Below are 18971 nucleotides of genomic sequence, written 5' to 3' on the forward strand. Positions count from 1 at the left end.
GAGGCTGATCAGGACCAGTAAGGCATATACGTGCTCTCAATGCCCAGCACAGCTGTCCTGTAGGGCTGCTCCTAGCAGGGAGGGGATAGGGGGAAGTTATGGTGGGACCTGGCTGGTCTTTAAATACCTTGGGAGAAAAGGATGAAGTCTGAGCTCTGAGGAAATGCTGGGAGCTGGTATTTTGGGGTGAGGAACTAACTTTTATTTTATTGTAAACAGTGCACAGGCTGAGTCTGCCTACAGTATTTGGGGATGAAAACCTTTTAACCTGTGATGTAGTTCAGCACACCCTCTAGCCTTCAGCTTGCAAGGAGCAGAGGAAGTGGACATCAGCCATGCAGGAACAAAGCAAGGAAGAGCTCTAGAGCACCTAAAGCATAGGTGTATGCTCTAACCACAAGGTTGCCCTGTCCTGGCTGTACAGGGCAGCCCCATGTCTCCAGTTCACCCTGTGAGCTGCTGGGCTAGCACCTCTGGGGCAGTGGGGCTCAGCACACCATGACACAGCTAGGGGTACCGGGAGGAGAGCAGGACTGTTGTCCTGCATTGCAGTGCAGGGTGAACAAAGCCGTGCTTGTCACCCACGCTGTCTCACATGAGCGAGGTCTCTGGACACTAATGCCAGCCCAAGGGAACATTGCCCTGAGAGAACAACAGGGCACGAAGGAGCAGCCGGTGTTAGCTGGCCACGAGGGTCTCCCCCTCCCAGGGTGCCTCCAGTCCCCTGGGGTGGGCACAGCCTTGTGGCTGAATGTCAGACATTGGGCATATCACACCCAGCCTGGGGTCCCTGCTGCCCAGGACCACCATCTCCCAGGATAGGCAGGGCTGAGCAGCTCAGCTGCCTTGTAAGTCCCAGAGAGATGCTCTAGCCAGTGGGTACCACCAGGGTTTGGATGCCTGAAAGGTTACACGCCAGCAGCCTTCAACATCTCGAGGCGGGGGCCTTGGTTTTATCTGCTCCTGCTGGTATCAGCCAGAGCACAGACACCACTGCCCATGGCTCCTGGGGAGTTCCTTCAGCTCTTCTGCAGCTTCTGCGCTGGCTGGGGCAAAGGGTGGTGGTGAAGAATGAGCGGGGTTAACCTGGGTGAGGCAGGGAAGGAAATGGCCGCGGGGCACTGCAGGCAGCGGCCAGGAGCATCTCCAGGAGACTCAGCCTGCATCTCCACCCGTGGCTGTGCTGCAAGGTCTTCTCATCCCTGCATCTGCAGCATGGGAGGGAAGGTTGGGGGGGCGACACAACAGCGAGCTGCCTCTCCCCAGCTCCCTCTGCCAGCTCAGCTCCTGCCCCACAGATGCTCCTTGCAGAGCCCTGGTCAGCACGTTCCCCCTTCAGCAGGTCCTGGGGGGCCAATCCCCCAGACCCTCGGCTTTTGCAGAGAGAGTCAGGGATGGAAGATTCCCAGCCATGACCAAGGAATGGGGTGGTTTGGTGCAGACGGAGGTGGCTGGCAGCAGGACGAGCCCAGGAGGCAGAGGGGTACCCTGCAGCCCGGTGTTCACCAGGAAACGGGGTGGGGGGGTGGACGGAAGGGGTGAAATTTCCGCAGCTGAAATGCAACCACTGTTACCGTCTTGCATTGCACGCATCACCGCTGCTGGCACGGAGCCCCTGCGTGCACCGGTGGGGCTTTTCTACTGACTGACCCCCTTCCCCACACCCTGGCAAGGGGCAGAGCCCTTCCGCGAGCGGCATTGGGGTCCCCCCTGCACCGTGGGCACCCAAACCGGAGGGGTTGAGGTCTGACATGGCGGCGAGGGTGGGAGCGTGGCCCTGACCCCCACGGCAGGCGGGGACTGGAGGGCTCGTGAGCGGTGACGTCTCGCCAGAAGGAAACAGCTGCACACCAAGGACGAGCGGCACGGCCACAAGTACGCACCGAGCCCGCCGGCGGCCGGCCGTTCCCACCAGTCTGACCGGACAGGCCTCAGTGCTGCTCGTAAGTGTGCACTGGTGGTGCGGGGGGCGGTGGGGGGGATAGTGCTGGCGTGTAAGGGGACGGTACTGGCGTGCAAAGCCACCACAGTGGCATGCGACTGCAAATTCCTGGCCGGGCGACCGGAGGCTTTCTCCGAGGGGTGGCTGCAAGGGGGATCCTTGTTTTAATTTTTCTTTATATGAAAAATCCTTTCTTTTTAACAAAAGCCTGGGGGGTTGCACTGGCAGCGGGTGCTTTTTTGGGCAGGCGCTGGTGTTGCTGCGGGGCCCATGGGTGTGTCCCGGCCGGGATGCGCCTTTGTCCGTGCCCCAGTTCTGCGGCGGCCGGGGAAATGCCCATCCCTCCGTGCAGGGGTCCCAGCTGGGCTTGGCGGGGACGATCCCCCTGGTTTGGTACCCACCGAGTTTTGCACAGGCAAACGCACCCAGAGGCACGGAGCTCTAGAAGGGCAGGGGGACTTTTTGGCGCTGGGGTGGGGCAGGGGACTTTGGGGACATCCCTTGCTTTGCAAGGAGGATGGATGCTGCTTTTTTTCCACCCTGCAAAGCTCCCTTTCTGCCCCAAGGGCAGGAAAATGGGTGGCGGGGTGCTGGGTGTGTCGTAGTCTCCCCCATGTGCGGCCATGCCGGGAGAGCCCCATCAGCCAGCGGGCTGCAAAAATAGCTGCTGGGCTCCTGGGGTGACACCCCTGAGCCCAAAGCCGCGGTGGGGCCGTGGAGAGGCTGGTGGGGTGCATGCTGCTGGCGGGGACAGAGGCTTTTTGGCAAGGGTGGGTCGTTCTGCAAAGGGGACGAGCTGTGCACATCATTTAAGATTTATCACGGCGCTTTCTGTCCAGGGACCCCCGTAACCCAAACCTCTCCATCGTTTTGGGGGGGCTGCCTCCAGGTTTTTGCCACTCGCCTCCCCAGATCGCCTGCTGGCAAGGCGAGAGCTGGGGCAGCCCCCCGCAAAGCCTTTGCGGAGGTGTCGGCAGCGGTGGGGGACAGGGATGGGGTGCTGCAGGGGCAGGCTGGCGACTGGGTGTGGCCGGCGATTCTCCGCCACTGCTGAGATGAGTTGGGCGGTCTCAGCCCAGCTGCCGCAAGCATGGAGCGAGGCAGGAGGGCTGCGCCACGCGGGGGGTTTTCTCTGTTCCCTGGAGGGTACGCAGCTTCACGTACGGGCTCCTGAGCGGCATTAAAAAGCTGCGTGGGCTGGGGATCCCCTGGTGCCCGCCCAGCACCCAGACGCAGTGCAGCCCCGCTGCGCATGGGGCATATGGGGGCTCTCCCCCAACCAGGAGCTGCGGGGAAGGGTGGACGAGGCTTGCAGCCTCCCCAGCTGAAAAAGGAAGGGGAGGTAAAGGCAGCTCTGGTTTTCTGCAAAACTTCCTCCCCTCGGCAAGGATGCCCGCAGGTGCCAGAAGGCTTCCTGCACCCCAGCGGGGTGACCCAGCCGCACCGATGGTGGTGGGGCTGGGTCTCCCCTTCCATGGGTGCTCCTGTAGGGATGCAGGGCCAAGCCAGGGAAGTTCCTGTGATTTCTCCTGCTCGCTCCACAGCATGAAACCGAGCTTGGCTGGGGGCAGAAATCCCCCCAGGGAGGCCCTCTTCTGCCTTGAGCTTTCCTGCAACGTGTCTCGGAGGGAGGGCAAGCACTGGCAAGGAGGGGGCCGTGCTTCATGGCTGGAGCTCAGCTGACGCTCAGTGGTTCATTCATGGCCGGGCTCCATTTTCCAGCTGTTTCTCTCCTTCCGTCAGCTTTCTCAGAGCAAACGGCGCTGTCTGGGGACTTTCTCTGGGGGGGTGGGGGGGGTGGAGAGAGCCCAGGCCGCAGCGGGTTGCAACTATAAATGGTGCTGGTGTTAGAAAACAACCTGCGAGTTACCCTGGAAACCCACGCTGCGTGCGTGGGACTGATGGTGGCCTTGATGCGGCGCACGGAAACTCAGATAAAAGCTGGGAGGATCTCGTGAGGGCTGCCCAGCACCATGTGGCAATGGGACATCCCCAGCAGCTGCTGAAGCTGGGGTGGCCCCAGGGCTTGGGGGGCTGCCAGGGGAGCAGAGGGAGCATTGCAGGCTGCAGCAAGGAGGGTCAGCCCCACGGAGGATGCTCGGCCCATTTCCACGTATTCAGCGCTTTCTTCCCTTCGCAGTTTCTCTCTGCGCTGGCAGGAAGCTGTGCGGGGGCTCATCTCCGCTGCCCCCAGCCTCTGGGGTCCCCAACTCGGTGCCAGATACCAAAAGACCTCAACTCTGGTGACTGCAGGGTGGCCGGTGAAGCCCCTCTCCCTGAGCGTCCCCAGCAGCACCCAGCCATCGTCCCCCCACGGGTACCGCACCCGCAGCGATGGCTGGCGGCAGCACCCAAGGGAGGGAGCAAAGCATCCCTTACCTAATGCAGCCCGCGGAGAGGGGGGTTTGGCTCACATCGGCTTTTCTGTTCCCTTCCGCAGCTCCTCCTTGCCCTCGTGCCGGTGATTTCCAGCTTGGGAAACCATGGCACCCAAAGGAAAGGTAAGGGTGACGTACACACGGTGGGGATGGATACCACAGGGGGATGGGGGAGAGAAGCAGGGCTGCAGGAGGAAGAGGAGAAAGAGATGTTGCACTGGGGATTTGGGCTTTTGCTGGAAAGAAATCCTGCCTGTGTCTAAGCCTGCTGCAAGGCACGCAGCCCTGCTTTGGCCTCTGCCCGCCCCAGTTTGGATTTTTCCCCTCTCTGAGCTGGGGCTGGTGCAATGTGGCAGCTGGGTGGGCAGGTGCTCCCTCGTAGCCAGGCAAGTGTCTTGGCGTGGGTGGAAAACTCTGCCTCGGTGGGCAGCTGTGACTGGCAGGGTACAGCCTGCCTGCAGTCTGCTAGGCAGGGGAGGAGTCCAACTCTAGAGCCTCCCTTCTCCACTGCTCAGGGCCAGGCTTTGCTTTCCATTCCCTTGAGAAATCAAGTAATCATTGCCTCAAGCCCAATTACCCTCAGCTTCCTGCCTAGCCAAGGAGGTAGTTGCCTCTGGGTGGGGAAACTGAGGCACAGTGTGGGTAAGCATCACCCCTGCGGTGGTCCAGGACCCCAAGCAGCCACGCGGTGGGAGAGAGCGAAGCCACGCTAGGAATTTTGCTTCCGCCCTCCCAGCCCCAGCCTGGCTTATTTTTAGCTGGGAGGTCCCAGGCAGGCTGGGATGACTCAGAGCCTGGAGGAGGGGAGGTGGGGGGCCCCCGGCAGCTGAAGCAGGGGATGGAAAAGGGGATGGGGGTGTGAGGAGGATGCAGAAGGCAGGATGCCATTTCCCTCCCGAGTGATGTTTCTGCACCTCCCTGGGGCTTGTTCCCACAAAAGTGCAAGGAGTGTGGGGCAATGCACAGACAGCACTGAGCTCCTGCCTCGGTTTCCCTTACCCCCGCCACAGCGGCACTGCGGCAAGGCAGGCAGCTCGTGCTCCGATGGCTCAGCAGGCAGGAACGCAGCCCTGCTCCTCCTCCCCGTTTAACCGGGGTCAACATCTTGCCTCCCCACCACCAGCCATGCAACCCCAGCACCCTCCAGCCACCCTTGCCCCCTCCTGCTGCCTCCGGGCACCTCCTTTGCCTTGCAACTTCTCATTTACATCTCTGCAAGGCATATGTGTGGGCAGCAGCTTGCATGGAGCCAGGAGGGTCTGGGAGCTGCCGGGAAGTGGGGCTAAATCCAGCTCTCCCGATGAATCACCTGCAATACGATCTGTCCCCACGCCTGCCCATCTCACTCGAAGGGCAGCGTCTCCTCTTGCCAGACCTGGTCCCTGCCACGTAGGACATCAGTGCCAGCAGCTCCTCCTGAGAGGGCTTGTGGGATGTGCCCAGCCTGGACTGGTTTCTCTCTGGAAAATGGGGGTATGGAGGCCAGGTTCTTTTGGAAGGTGCTGGGTGAGATGCGCAGCGGAGCTGTTGTGCTGTGACGTTGGGATGTGACCCAGGGGAGCATTGGGTATGGGGTTGCCCTGTGTCCGTCCCCTCGGGTTCATTCCTGGAGGCGCTCGCTGGGTCAGGGACACTGGTGCTGCTGCAGGGCTGGTGCTGCCTGCCTGATGCCCATCTTCTTTGGGGACACACTGGCTTTAGATGCCCGTACTGGCAAGAGTCCGGGGCCTTTGTACAGCTCCTGGGGATCTTAAGCCCTGCCACAGATCCTGAGTGAGTGATCCCAGGAAGGTGTACATACCTGGTTGGCACATGGTACAAGCAGAGCCAAGGGAGGTTGCTCAGAGTTTCCCGGGGTGCTGACACAGCCGACAGCCCCGGCTCAGCCTGGCTCCCAGCCCTCCTGCTTCCCAGTGAGATCACTGAGAAAATGCTGCTGTTCAGCAATTCCCCCTCTGTGCCTCCAGCAGAGGTGCATCTCAGTTCCTTACATGGGGTTTCACATCTGCTTCCACCTGGGGTTTGTGCTAATCTTGTTCAGAGTCTGACCCCAGGCTGAATTCCCTTGGGCAAAGCTGACCTGGGGAGGGGAAACCTGGTCCCTGCTTTGTCCTGAGGTCTCTGTTTGGGGGTGTCACTCCTGGGCTTCCCGTTGTGCAGCCTGGAGGTGCAAAGGAGCAGACAGAAGTGGATCATGCCAGCCCCCAGGATTTCTTAGGCTCCTGGGAAAGTCTTTCCCTGTATCCAGGATCTCTGCTCTGACCCCTTGGACCAGCCTGGGCCCTATAGGAGTGCAGGCTGGGGCAGTACAAGCTGTTGGCAGCTCTAGCACTTCTCAGTGCTTTCCGCTTAGCAGCCCACCACGACTTTGTGCCTGTAAATGTGTCTCCTCGCTTGGAGGCTATGCAGAGCCTGGGCATCCTCAGCATCCGGAGGGTTTCCCTGCTCACAACAGGTGGTAGGAAAATTACTTCCTACGTCGCTCCCAATCCACCCTCCCATAACTCCCTTTGGCCCAGCTGCATTGCGGGGAGATCACCCTGGTCCTTCTGTGCCTTCCCCTGCGTTCAGGGTGTCCAACCCTCCCATGGGGTCTCCCCTTTTCCTACTGAACCCCCTCAGATGGAGCTGGAAACCCGAATGTCCTCAAGAAACCTCCCCTCCAACCACCAGCTCTTGCTGGCGCAGCAGGGAGGGTTGTATCCGGCTTAAACGTGGGGCACAAGCAGCAAACAGCAATGCCAGTGAGATACAAGAGGGCTGGCTGTGTACTCCAGTGACCCAGCACACAAACAATTTGCACAGTGGGGAGAGCAAACAGGAAAGGAAACAACTAAGGAGAAGAACAAGCGTTTATGTTTGAGGCTGAGCTTTGCCTTTGGGTAGCCCGAGTGGGAGCGGATCTCACCCCAATCCTGCTCAGCTTCAACCTCTCCTTCCCCCTGTCCCAGCAGGGGCTGCTCCTTCCCCTTTTACCTTTTTGCCTCCTTTCCCCTAGGTCTACAGGGGGTCGGTGAAGGATTTCCCAGGCTTTGATGCCAGCCAGGACGCAGAGGCCTTGTACAATGCCATGAAGGGATTTGGTACGGACACTACTCTGGACTGTCACCCCGAGGCCACGCTGATGTCCCCTATTCCTTCGGTTGACCCTTGCATGGCTGGGCATCCTGCATTGCCTCTCCCCAGAGCTGCACGTCTGCTTTAGCAGCATGCCAGGACTTCTCCTGGCTCCCCTTTCCTCCCTGGAGCCAGCTCAGCTCTGCTTCTCCTCCCAGCCCCGAGCTGGAAGCAGCTTTGGGCACGGCAGGGTGGCTACGACAAGCCCAGCTGTGGGGGGGTGAGAGCCAGCCATGGGGCTAAACGTGACTCCCGGCTCTCCCCGCAGGCAGCGACAAGGAGGCCATCCTCGACCTCATCACATCCAGAAGCAACAAGCAGCGAGTGGAGATCTGCCAAGCCTACAAGTCCCTCTATGGGAAGGTAACGGTAGAAAAACGGTCCCTAGTCCGTGCCCCCACTGGAGATGCAGGTGGCCGTGGCTGCCACCAACCAGCCCATGCAGGGACCCGCTGCTCCCCGGACCCACTCAGAGATGCTGTGGAGCAAAGGGTCCCCCAGCCCCTTTCTTCCCCTCCACCAGGACCTCATCGCAGACCTCAAGTATGAGCTGACGGGAAAGTTTGAGCGGCTGATCGTGAGCCTGATGCGGCCCCCAGCTTACAGCGATGCCAAGGAAATCAAAGATGCCATCGCGGTAAGGGGTGGGGAGCCCCCTCGGGGCCCCTCTGAGGACACCCCATCTGGCCCCGCTGCTCATGGGGCTGCTTTTCTACCCACAGGGCATTGGCACGGATGAGAAGTGCCTCATCGAGATCCTTGCCTCCCGCACCAACCAGGAGATCCACGACCTGGTGGCTGCCTACAAAGATGGTGAGAGCTGGGGAATGGCAGGGGCTGCCCTATGTCCCCTTGAGGCAGAGGTGAGAGGGGATCCAGCTCTCCAGACCCTGACCTCTTCCTCTTCTACCAGCCTATGAGAGAGACCTGGAGGCTGACATCGTTGGAGATACATCTGGCCACTTCAAGAAGATGCTCGTCGTTCTGCTTCAGGTATGTCCATCTGGCCAGCGTCTGTAGGTGATGGGTGCTGCGCCCGGCAGGGCTGAGCCCATCTCTGTCCCACAGGGCACCAGGGAGGAGGACGACGTGGTGAGTGAGGACCTGGTGGAGCAGGATGCCAAGGTGAGGCTTGGCAGGTTGCTGGGATGGGTGGCATCCAGGCAGGGACAGGACCGGTGGCACTGGGACCATCCAGACTTAGGCCTGTGAAAGGCAGGTGGATGCTGGTGCTTGGGCAGAGCCCAACGTGAGCAGCACCCTGACTCGGGCTCTGTCACCTTCCCCATCCCACAAGGACCTGTTGGAAGCTGGCGAGCTGAAATGGGGCACGGATGAGGCCCAGTTCATCTACATCCTCGGCCGGCGAAGCAAGCAGCACCTCCGCCTGGGTGAGCATCTCCTGCGAGCTCAGGGTTGGGCTTGAAGGTACCTTAGCAGCTTCTCCAGGCATCATCTCGCTCTCATCCCACAGTCTTTGACGAGTACCTGAAGATTTCTGGGAAGCCGATCGAGAGGAGCATCCGGGCAGAGCTCTCTGGTGACTTCGAGAAGCTGATGCTGGCCGTGGGTAAGTCAGTCCCAGCGTGGGGAACGCTGCAAAAACACACCGCTGGCCTTGCCAGGCTGGGAAGGCTCAGCACGAGAGCCAGCGCAGTCGGGGTTGTGGCTGTACCCGGTTTTAGGGAGCTCAGGGAGGCTCCTCCAGGACGGGTGGGGATGCTGAACGTGTTGCCCAAGGGGCACGGGTGCTCAGAGGCTGGGGGCACTGGTGAAGCTGGGTTCTGACATCCCTCACTGTGACTTAATTTCCCCGCAGTGAAGTGCGTCAGAAGCACGGCGGAGTATTTTGCTGAAAGGCTCTACAAGGCCATGAAGGTGAGTGGATTGTCCCTTCTCCAGGGTGTCCCCTGCAGTGTTGAGGGGTGCTGGCCAGAGGAGGAGTCCCCTTGCCACTGGGTGCTGCTGGAGGACAGGGTGATGCAGGTCCATGAAGACAGGACCTATGTCACCTGGTGTCTCTGCTTTTCCATCCAAAGAAGTTATTCCTTCAGACCTGGGGCTGGGTAGAAATCTGATGGAGGGTCCCAAATGCGATGGGCTGAGCAGGATTCCTTGGCCATCCCAGGTGTGATGCAGGGTCTTCTCTGTTGCAGGGGCTGGGCACAAGAGACAACACGCTGATCCGCATCATGGTGTCCCGCAGCGAGATCGACATGCTGGACATCCGGGAGGTGTTCAGGACCAAGTATGAGAAATCTCTCTATAACATGATAAAGGTAAGTGCTGGGGGTCCCCGATCCTCCTCCGAGCAGCTGCTAGTGCTGGCTCCCTCATGATGCCAGCACCCATGGGAGGGCTGAGCCCCCTCCCCAGCCACCCTGTGCTGGGCGTCCATCTCTGAGGACAAGGCTCAGAGAGACCCCTCTCCATGCACCCATCCTATGGCACTACCTTCACCCTCCCTGCCTCATGGTTCTCCATCTCCGTCTTTCCAGGAGGACACCTCTGGGGAGTACAAGAAGGCCCTGCTGAAGCTGTGCGGAGGGGACGATGAGTAAGACTGCTGTCACCCCGTTTGTCCCTCTTCATCCCCTTGGTGCTGGGTACAAACCTCTGGGTCAGAGCCTGGTGGAGCACCTGGACCAGCAGTGACAGCAGTTTGGCATGGGGGGCCCTGTGGCCCCTCTGCATGGCCACCCATGATCCCATAGTCCCTTCTTGGCACATGGCAGCCCCGCAGGGCACAGAAAAACACCTGGAGGGAGGATGCTCTGGTGGGGGCAGTTGGGATTTACCACCTGCTTCCCCCCCATTCCCGCCCAGCCCTGCAGCAAGCACCCAGCTCCTGCCTGCCTGTCCCTATGCCCAGCACCCAGTGGGTACGAAATGCCCCTCATGGAGGGGCAGGATGGGGCACGGGGCAGGGAGGGGGTGGCTGCTGGTGGGGCGTGGGGTCCCCATGGCTCACTGTCCCCTGTCCTTGCCCTCCCGTTGCAGTGCCGCAGGTGAGTTCTTCCCCGAGGCGGCGCAGGTGGCCTATCGGATGTGGGAGCTTAGTGCGGTGGCCAAAGTAGAGGTCAGCACCCCCCAGTCCCCCCCGTACCCCCTCTCTGCTCTCTGCCAGCTTGGGACCCCCGGCTGCTCCTCTCTGCCACGGGGCACAGCCAGCCCCGCACCTCCGCTCTGCCTCTCGCTCCGTGGCTTCTCTCGACGCCATTCTCCAGTTTTGGGGTACAAGTTTGGAGGGACGTAACCCCGGCAGGGCTGGCTGCCCCCCGTGGGTTCCACTAACCCCCTCCTCTCTCTGAGGCCTCCCTCCCTTGGGGTGGCATGCCCTGCATGTCTGTGCGATGCATCACGTGCAGCCCTGGCTCGGGTGCCCACCGGAGACCTCCTGCTCCCTGGGGCAGCCCACCCTGATGCCAGGGCTGGCTGGGGCACGGCCACGCCATGGGGAGCTGGCACCCTGCATGCAGCTGGAGGCACCCACAAAAGGGTGCTTTAGGATGTGCAGAAAAGACACCCTGAGCCCTACGTGCACAGGGAGGATGGAGATGTGCTGGGAGCTGTAAGGAAGATGGAGGGTAGGATTACAGGGCAGGAGTGGGCACGCTTTCAGCGACTCCTGACTCTCAGCTGATGTGGCCAGCCCCAGCCGAGGTGTCCCAGCGCTAGGGGAGGTGGGTATAACACTGAGCAGGACACCGAGCCTCCAGGGACTGTCTGTTGCCGTCTTCTCCCTGCTCTCTGCTGACCTGGCTATGGTTTGCCCCTCGATGGATGGGGTGACAGTGGCAGGGACATCCTCACTGAGCCCCAGGTGCTTGCACTAACACACGACCTGCTTTGGCCTCAGCTTGCCGGGTGGCACCTTCCCTCCCTCTCTCCATCCCTCCCTCCATCCCACCCAGCTCGGGGATGAACCCAAACTCCTCTGTGCATCCACAGCTGCGAGGAACCGTGCAGCCCACGGAAAGCTTCAATGATGACGGGGACGCGCAGGTGCTGAGGAAGGCGATGAAGGGCCTGGGTAAGTGGGGGCCATGTGCCCAGCCCCTCCTGCCGCTCCTCAGCAGGTCCTGGGGCAGAAAACCCAATCTGAATCACACAGGGCTGTGTGAAAGCTCTGGGGAGGGGGAAAAGAGCCAGTTTTGGAGTCGTGGGAGCTCCCTCTTCCCCACCTCCTGTTTACAGGGGGGACAGTGATGTACCCACAGTTAGGGGTGGCACAGTGTGGCTCTCCCCAGCATTGCTGCTATCGTTGCAGGCACAGATGAAGGGGCCATCATCGAGGTGTTGACGCAGAGGAGCAACGCCCAGAGGCAGCAGATCCTAAAGGCTTACAAGGCTCACTATGGCAGGGTACTGCCAGCCCCCCCCTTCCACCCTGCTCCTTCCTTCTGCCCGCATCTTGTCCCCTCCCACGCAGAGATCTGCCCCTCGCTGAAAGAAATCCTGCCCAGGGAGCGGTGGGCAGCCAGGGCACACTGATTTGCCCCGGCATGACTCTCCCGAGGAAGACCAAGTAGTCAAAGCAGCCTCTCGCTCTGGGTGCACCACCAGCCCAAGGGGAGGGTGTCCCTTCCCCTTCGCTTGCCCCATCCTCGGTCCCACACAGAGGACTCGAGCCAGGATCTCCCCAGAGCTACCCCCCAAAAATGTGACCTTAAATCACCCCAAGGATCTTCCCAGATGTTTCCCACTTCCACACTTTCCTGCCCTGTTTTCTCCCTGGTGTTGCCTCAGCTGGTCTGTCCCTGCAGAAAAAGCCAGGGACTGAGCCCTCAAACACTTTTGCAGGACCTGATGGCAGACCTGAAATCCGAGCTGTCGGGCAGCTTGGCCAAGCTGATCCTCGGGCTCATGCTGACACCAGCACAGTACGATGCCAAGCAGCTAAGGAAGGCTGTGGAGGTAACTGCCACACTGGCGGTATCGGCTTTAGCACGTGAGGACGAGGCGGGTTTTGCTGTGGTTGTACCCACACCGCTGGTGGCCAGGGGCTGTGAGCACACCCCAGCTTCACGTGCCTCCAGGCTCTCATCTCCTATACGGAAGGAAAGCGGAGCAGAAAGCACCAGGACAAAGACCTGGTTTGCACTCAAGACCTACCGGGAGCCCAGTATGGCCTCTTTGTAGACCAGCACGCTCCAGCCAGCCCATACACAAAGCTTCTCAGGGAGGCCTCCTGCTTCCTTACAGAGCATCCCCCCTTTGCAGCTGGAGCAGTGACCTGCCAGGCGCAGGCAGCCACAGGAGAGCCAGAGTAGGGGCAAACCAGTGGTGTGCACCACTATCCACCAGTCATACCGGTTGGGACCCCACTAGCAGCACACTTGGACATTTCCGTGTCTTACCAGCCCTTGGGGCCATTTGCTGGACATGGACTTTTGGCATGTGGCAGTCCTGGGGTTAAAGCAGCCCCCCCCCCTTGCTTGGCACTGGTGGGACAATGCTGCCGTGTCCCCATCCAGTGCTGGCATCCGCAGCACTCTGCCATGCTGCTTTCTTCCAGGGGGCTGGCACAGATGAGAGTGTCCTCATCGAAATCATGGCCACGCGGAACAACCAGGAGATCGCGGCTATCAACGAGGCATATCAGGAAGGTATGGCACAGGAGGGATGTGGGGAGCACCCACATCCTGGGCATGGACCGTGTTTAACGCTATACAAGGCCCTATCCAGAACCCGGGGTACAATTTTTGTCCCTGGGTTGGGTCCATGGTTTGGTGCTGTGAAGGTCTATTAGTTCCTCAAGGCAAGAGCAGCTCTTCCCCAGGTCCCAACACCTTATTAAAGAGAAGTGGAAACCTGAGCTGAGGCTGGCAGGAGTCCTCAAATCCATCCTGTGACTTCTGACACTCCCAGACTCTGCACTTCTCTTTCCCTTCCAACCGTGTCCCCTTCTGCCTAGGGAAAAAAACTCCAGGTTAATTCCCCAACCTCTTGTCCCCTGGAGAGCCCATGGTTTTAAACAGATGTCTCTGTGGCTGGTCACCCCCAGGACCAGAGCGCTGGTCCTGGCCTCTCTCCATGTCACGGTGACATGCCCCAGCTCTGCCACCAATGTCTCCTCCCCCGAGTACTCTTTCGCAATGATCCTTTTCCCTTGGGAGCACCTGGAGTGGAGCAAAAGGCTGTGCCGGTGCCAAGGGCATTAATGCTGCTGGGGTGATCCCCTCCTCCCTGGGCCTGAAAATAGCAGAGAGAGGCATCTGCTTCAGCCATGCAAAGGCTGGAGCATGGCCACCACCATCCGCAGATCCCATGGGGATCACGGGCACAATAGGCACCGGTGGGTGGGAAGCAGAGCTGCAGGCAGGGTGCAGGGCTCAGCCATCCCCCTTCTCCACAGCCTACCACAACCGCCTGGAAGACGACCTCAGCTCCGACACATCAGGGCATTTCAAGAGGATTCTCGTCTCCCTGGCTCTGGTAAGGGTGGCTTTTTCGCTGGGGATTGTGTCTTCCCTGCTGTGGGCAGCGATGGGGGCTGTGAGGACAGTGGCTATGGAGAAGACAGAGCATTGCCGCCTGCCTGGGCAGTGCTGCCGGACCTTGTCTGCCACCCCCTCCCCTGGGGCTTTCTGGGGATATGTCCTCTCCCTAGCTCCATGATTTTTGTATTGAACCACAGGGCAACCGTGACGAAGGACCAGAGAACCTCACACAGGCGCATGAAGATGCCAAGGTAAGAACTGTACTGGCAGTGCTGTTACAGGCTCTACATAAAAAAAAATGAGAATATTGCATCCCCTGGTCTGGAAATGGCATCTTCAGGGAAGCAAACGCTGCTGGGGCAGGGTCTCTGTAAGCTGCAGGGGGAGATGCCAAGTGAAGTGACACCCTTGGAGGTAAAGCTCCCTGGCCTGATTCCTGATGCCCTGGGGTCTGCTGCTCCAAGCACATGGAGGGAAGCTGCAAACCATGAGAGCAGCCCCATGGCCCAGCCCCAGGGAGCTCCCAACTGGGGACTGCAGCATTTCTTGTGCAGAACTGCCACTTCAGGGTCCAGTAACACACACTCCTGCTGAAAACTGGCACTTGAGCTTCAGGGGTCACTTTGGGCTGGTCTGTAGGAGCCACCTACAGTGTTGTGCATGGGGCAGCCCTGATGCCTAAGCTGCTTTTCACCCTGCCAGTGTGCCAGGATGCCAGCCCCAGTCCCCAAACCATTGCTTCATCTTCACTGGGCTGTGGTGAGCCAGGACCGGAGGGGGGGAAGGCTGAGCAGCCAGCAACGATGCAGGAGGGTGCTGGGGTCCCATCGCCTGGCTCAGCTCCTGTTTCCAGACCTGTGACCTTTCAGGTTGTGCACCTTGGCCTCCTGCTCCATCGGGCCAAGTCTTTTCTGAAAGGGGCTGGGAAGCTTGGTGTAGGGCCAAACCTGAGCTCTCGCTTGGCTGTCCTGCCCCAGCACCACTTGCTCCAACGCATGCCGGCAGCACGCAGATGCAGCAGGGCTGCTGCCGGCAGAGGGAGCGGATGCTGCGCTGCCTTTGCACCCTGCCGCATGCACCTCGACCTGCTGCAGAGAAAGAGAGAACCAGGGATGACGAATGTAAGGATGAGCCAGCCGGGTGGCAGCTGGCCTGGAGCTGTGCTGTATTTTGTCAGCAAAGCTGCCCTTCCTCTCCTCCCGCTGCTTGTGCCTGGCAGAGCACTGGTGTGAGCCAGCCTGGGGCCGGGCGAGGATGCTCCCCGAGGAGCAACAAGCTGGTACCCAAGCCCCAAGGGTGGGGGGCTCGTTTGCTTGGCCAAAGAGCCACCCAACCCACTCCAGGTAGTGCTGTAGAGGCCAAACTGGAGGAGAACACAGGTCCTAAGATGAGGCCCACTCACGGGGAAGCAGGGGAGCTGGGGACAAGTAATTTTAGGGCATTTTATTAGACTTCCCTTGCTTCATCAGGGAAGGATAAAGGTTGAGCAGCACCTTCTGACCCTGTTGTCTTCCTGTCTCTCTCTTTCTCTCTACCAGGTTGTTGCTGAGACCCTGGTGAGTGCCTGCCCTTTCTCTCCTCAGCCTTCTGCATATTTGAGGGCGTGCTGCGGTCTTTGGGTGCAGGGCCGAGACTGGGAATAGCAGCCCCACACGCCGGGCTCCTCTGACCATATGGGCCATGCTCGCTTGCTTAGGGCTCCAGGGTCTTTGCATCAGGATGGGTGGCAAGGGGACAGATGGGACCTGCACAAGGGCACTTCCCTGCAGCACTGGGCAGGAGACAGAGAAAGCCACCTTCCTGTCCTTGGGAGGGCTGGGGACCAATCCTGCCCACTGCCTGCATGCAGGACCCATGTTCCTGGCAGCGTGGGACTCAGAGCTGGCTTCCCTGGCTCACCAAAAGCGGGAATTGGGGAAGTGGCAACTTTCTACTGCAATAGCCTAATGGGTGCAGTGAGTACAGCCTCCCTGCTGAGCCCCACAGCAGGGGTGGCAGCTGTTTCACATGGGCAGCACTGCTGTGGCCCAGGGTGGAGGGTGGCTCCTGTGTCTGGCAGCTCTGAATTCCCTGTTCGATATTGGTCACCCCCAAAACATCCTCCCAAAAGGACAAAAATAGTCTTAACCATGAACATTGCAAAGCTTTTTTCATAAAAACTGGAAAACATCTTTTGTTAGAGGTAATATGTGAGTGTGCAGCTGTGCACCTTGACATCCATGCACAGAAAATGCCTTTTTTTGCGGGGGGGGAAGGCTATTTTCCTGCTTGTAAGAGGCCACGCTCTTTGCAAGAGGATGTTCAGGACTGGCTGTCCCAGGAAGAGCTGTCTGACATCTTTGTCCCTTTCTATGCCCATCTCCCTGCCTCCCTCTTCACTCTTGGTTGCTCCCCCAGAAACTTGCTGATGTCTCCAGCAACGACTCCAGCGACTCCCTGGAGACCCGCTTCCTCAGCATCCTCTGCACCCGCAGCTACCCCCACCTCCGCAGAGGTAGGACCATGTTTCTCCATCACTGCTGGACCCTCAGCTGCAAGACAAGTGCTTTGATTTGGGCTGGGTGGGACTCCTGGGCAGCAGGAGATTGGGGTCTCCCCAAAGTTGAGGTTGAGCCCTGTCCCCCTAGCAGTGGTGGGGATGAGGCAGTGGGAGAAGATGGCATGGCCTTGCATTTGGGGTGGCTAGCTGAGGTCACCCAAGCCTGCTCTGGTCCCATCTGGTCCCAAAGTTCCATGGTTGAGGCTCAAGTCTCCCAGGTGCCCAGGGCTGGGATGGAGCAGCTCGGTGGTGACCCTTTCCTCTCCCCATCCCCAGTGTTTCAGGAGTTCATCAAAATGACCAACCACGACGTGGAGCATGCCATCAGGAAGCGGATGTCAGGAGACGTGAGAGATGCCTTCGTGGCCATCGGTCAGTGTCTCGCGGGTGCTCCCTTGGGGCAGGGCTCCCCAGAGGGCAAGCAGCCCCTTTCCCTGCCTCTGCCAAGGCAATGTGATGGCAGATTCCTGCTCCCTTCGGGCCATGCAGATTCCAAGTGTGGTGTGAGGTCGGGGTGTTATAGGCCGTCCTATGGGGCTGAGCTCGCACCCTTGTACCAAGGAGGGTTTGCAGCTGACCCAATGGGTGGCACAGCTCCTTGCTGAGATGTGTCCCTTGGGTGCCACCAGCCAGGAGCCCATTTTCTCTCCCCTCTGTGTGTTGCAGTGCGGAGTGTGAAGAACAAGCCGGCCTTCTTCGCTGACAAGCTCTACAAGTCCATGAAGGTGCAGACTAGCTCTCCTGGGGCTGAGCTGCGGGAGGGGGCTATGCTGGGCAGACACCCTTTGGGACTTTCTCATTTAACCCCATGGCAGCGATGGGGTTTGTCCCCCGGCTGTCCTTGAGGGAGCAGGGCACGGCTGAGCTCAAACCAATACTGCATCAGCTTTCTGGGGTTAGGACGAGATGTGCCAGGCTTATGTCTTGCCACTAGCAAGCCCAGCATATGTCCAAGAAGAGATCATAGAATAGTTTGGGTTGGAAGGGACCTTTAAAGGTCATCTAGTCCAACACCCCCTGCAATAAGCAGGGACATCTTCAATTTGATCAAGTTGCTCAGAGTCCCGTCCAACCTGACCTTGAATGTTTCCAGGGATGGGGCATCCACCACCTATCTAGGCAACTTGTTCCAGTGTTTCACCACCCTCATTGTAAAAAAATTTCTTCCTTATATCTAGTCTGAATCTATCCTCTTTTAGTTTAAAACTAAATAAGGTCTCCCCAGAGCCTTCTCTTCTCCAGGCTGAACAATCCCAACTCTCTCAGCATTTCCTCACAGGAGAGGTTTTCCATGCCCCTGATCATTTTTGTGGCCCTCCCCTGGGCCTGATCCCCAACTTGGACTGTGCTGGAGATGCTGGGAGGGTCCCTGAGCCCCAGTCCCTCCAGGGTTATCTGTTCAAGCTCCCCTTTGCAGGGTGCCGGCACGGACGAGAGGACCCTCACCCGGATCATGGTTTCCCGGAGCGAGATTGACCTGTTCAACATCCGGGGCGAGTTCATGGACCTGTTTGACAAATCGCTGCACCGCATGATTGAGGTGAGGGGACATGGGTATCCCTCCCCGGCTCATCACCTTCTCTGGCCGAGCCCTTGCCCTGAGCCCTGCAGGGATCCAAGCCATGAGCGGTGCCAAGAGCAGCACAGGGGCTGAGCATCACCTGGGGCAGGGAACCTGCCCCAACCAGCCCCAGTGTTTGCAGGTCTGGCTGTAAAGAGGATGCACTGACATCTTCCGCTGCTGCACAGATGTCTGTGGGGTGGCCAGGGCATGGAGCTACACCTTTGCCATGCCCAGCTCCTTGAACTGGGCTTCACCAGGGCAGGCACCAGCAGGCGGTTCTCTGACACGGGTCTCCCTCTTGCAGAAGGACACCTCCGGCGACTACCGCAAGGCTCTGCTGGCCCTGTGCGGGGGGGAGGACTAGGTGGCCGTGGGAGCCCCTTCTTCGTGTCTGAGCCAGCACGCACGCACCCAACGCCTTGATGTCACTGCAGCTTCGGGGGCTTCAGGGGACGCTCGGTTCCCTGCAGAGGACGACTCACTTTGCGCTGGAAAGCGGCACCACATTGCAAGCGGGGGAGTCTTGGGGAGGGGAGCAGAGGGGTCTGGGTAGGGAGATTGTCTGTCTCAGTGCAAAATAATTCATACCCAAACAAGCCACTAACCCAGGAATTTACCCAGATGGAAAAGACAATTTTAAATCTCATAAATAAAACCTAACTGTTGCTGACCCTGAGATGAGAGCAGTCAATTTATTGGGACAGGTTTGTGTGGGAGTGAGCCTGCGCTAAGGAGTCTCAGTATCTCCTTGCTCCTGCAGGCAAATGCGGGCAGGAGCCCTGCCCCAGCCCCAGAGAGGGCCCCAGAGACCCCAAAGCCCCTCTGAGCAACACTGCAGGGTCCCCTGCTGCTGAGAAGGGCTGGAAATGCATGTGGGGCTGGCAGCAGTGCAAGGATTTCACAGAGAGCTTCGCTTCACGCCTCTGAAAACCCCCAGCAGGGTTCATGCCATTATGTGGATGATGCTTTTATAAACCAGAGATACAAA

General features: G+C 59.4%; 1 protein-coding gene across 3 annotated transcripts; it reads left to right on the forward strand.

The window, feature by feature from the left end:
• The first annotated feature begins 1592 nt into the window (after positions 1-1592).
• Positions 1593-18661, forward strand: ANXA6 (annexin A6). Of its 3 annotated transcripts, none has more exons than XM_049829523.1 (26): positions 1594-1943; positions 4383-4443; positions 7319-7403; positions 7706-7800; positions 7961-8074; positions 8160-8250; positions 8351-8430; positions 8506-8562; positions 8735-8828; positions 8912-9007; positions 9257-9315; positions 9594-9716; positions 9936-9994; positions 10438-10516; positions 11389-11470; positions 11708-11802; positions 12241-12354; positions 12956-13046; positions 13796-13875; positions 14078-14131; positions 15419-15436; positions 16278-16374; positions 16696-16791; positions 17086-17144; positions 17837-17959; positions 18288-18661. In XM_049829523.1, the coding sequence occupies exons 2-26, from the start codon at positions 4426-4428 to the stop codon at positions 18345-18347; spliced, it is 2019 nt and encodes a 672-aa protein (XP_049685480.1). In that variant the 5' UTR covers positions 1594-1943; positions 4383-4425; the 3' UTR covers positions 18348-18661. The 3 variants fall into 3 exon arrangements, with proteins under 3 accessions (XP_049685482.1, XP_049685480.1, XP_049685481.1); XM_049829524.1 differs by lacking the exon at positions 1594-1943 and adding an exon at positions 2356-2373; XM_049829525.1 differs by lacking the exon at positions 15419-15436 and having other exon boundaries at positions 1593-1943.
• Positions 18662-18971: the final 310 nt, after the last annotated feature.

Source organism: Accipiter gentilis, chromosome 26, assembly GCF_929443795.1.
Source record: "Accipiter gentilis chromosome 26, bAccGen1.1, whole genome shotgun sequence".
In the NCBI taxonomy this organism is placed as follows: domain Eukaryota; kingdom Metazoa; phylum Chordata; class Aves; order Accipitriformes; family Accipitridae; genus Astur; species Astur gentilis.

Excerpts from the sequence above, each read along its gene's own strand:
- ANXA6 (XM_049829523.1), top strand. Across the intron at positions 11,803-12,240 it reads ACAAGGCTCACTATGGCAGG|GACCTGATGGCAGACCTGAA; the intron begins GTACTGCCAGCC and ends ACACTTTTGCAG. Across the intron at positions 17,960-18,287 it reads CGCTGCACCGCATGATTGAG|AAGGACACCTCCGGCGACTA; the intron begins GTGAGGGGACAT and ends TCCCTCTTGCAG.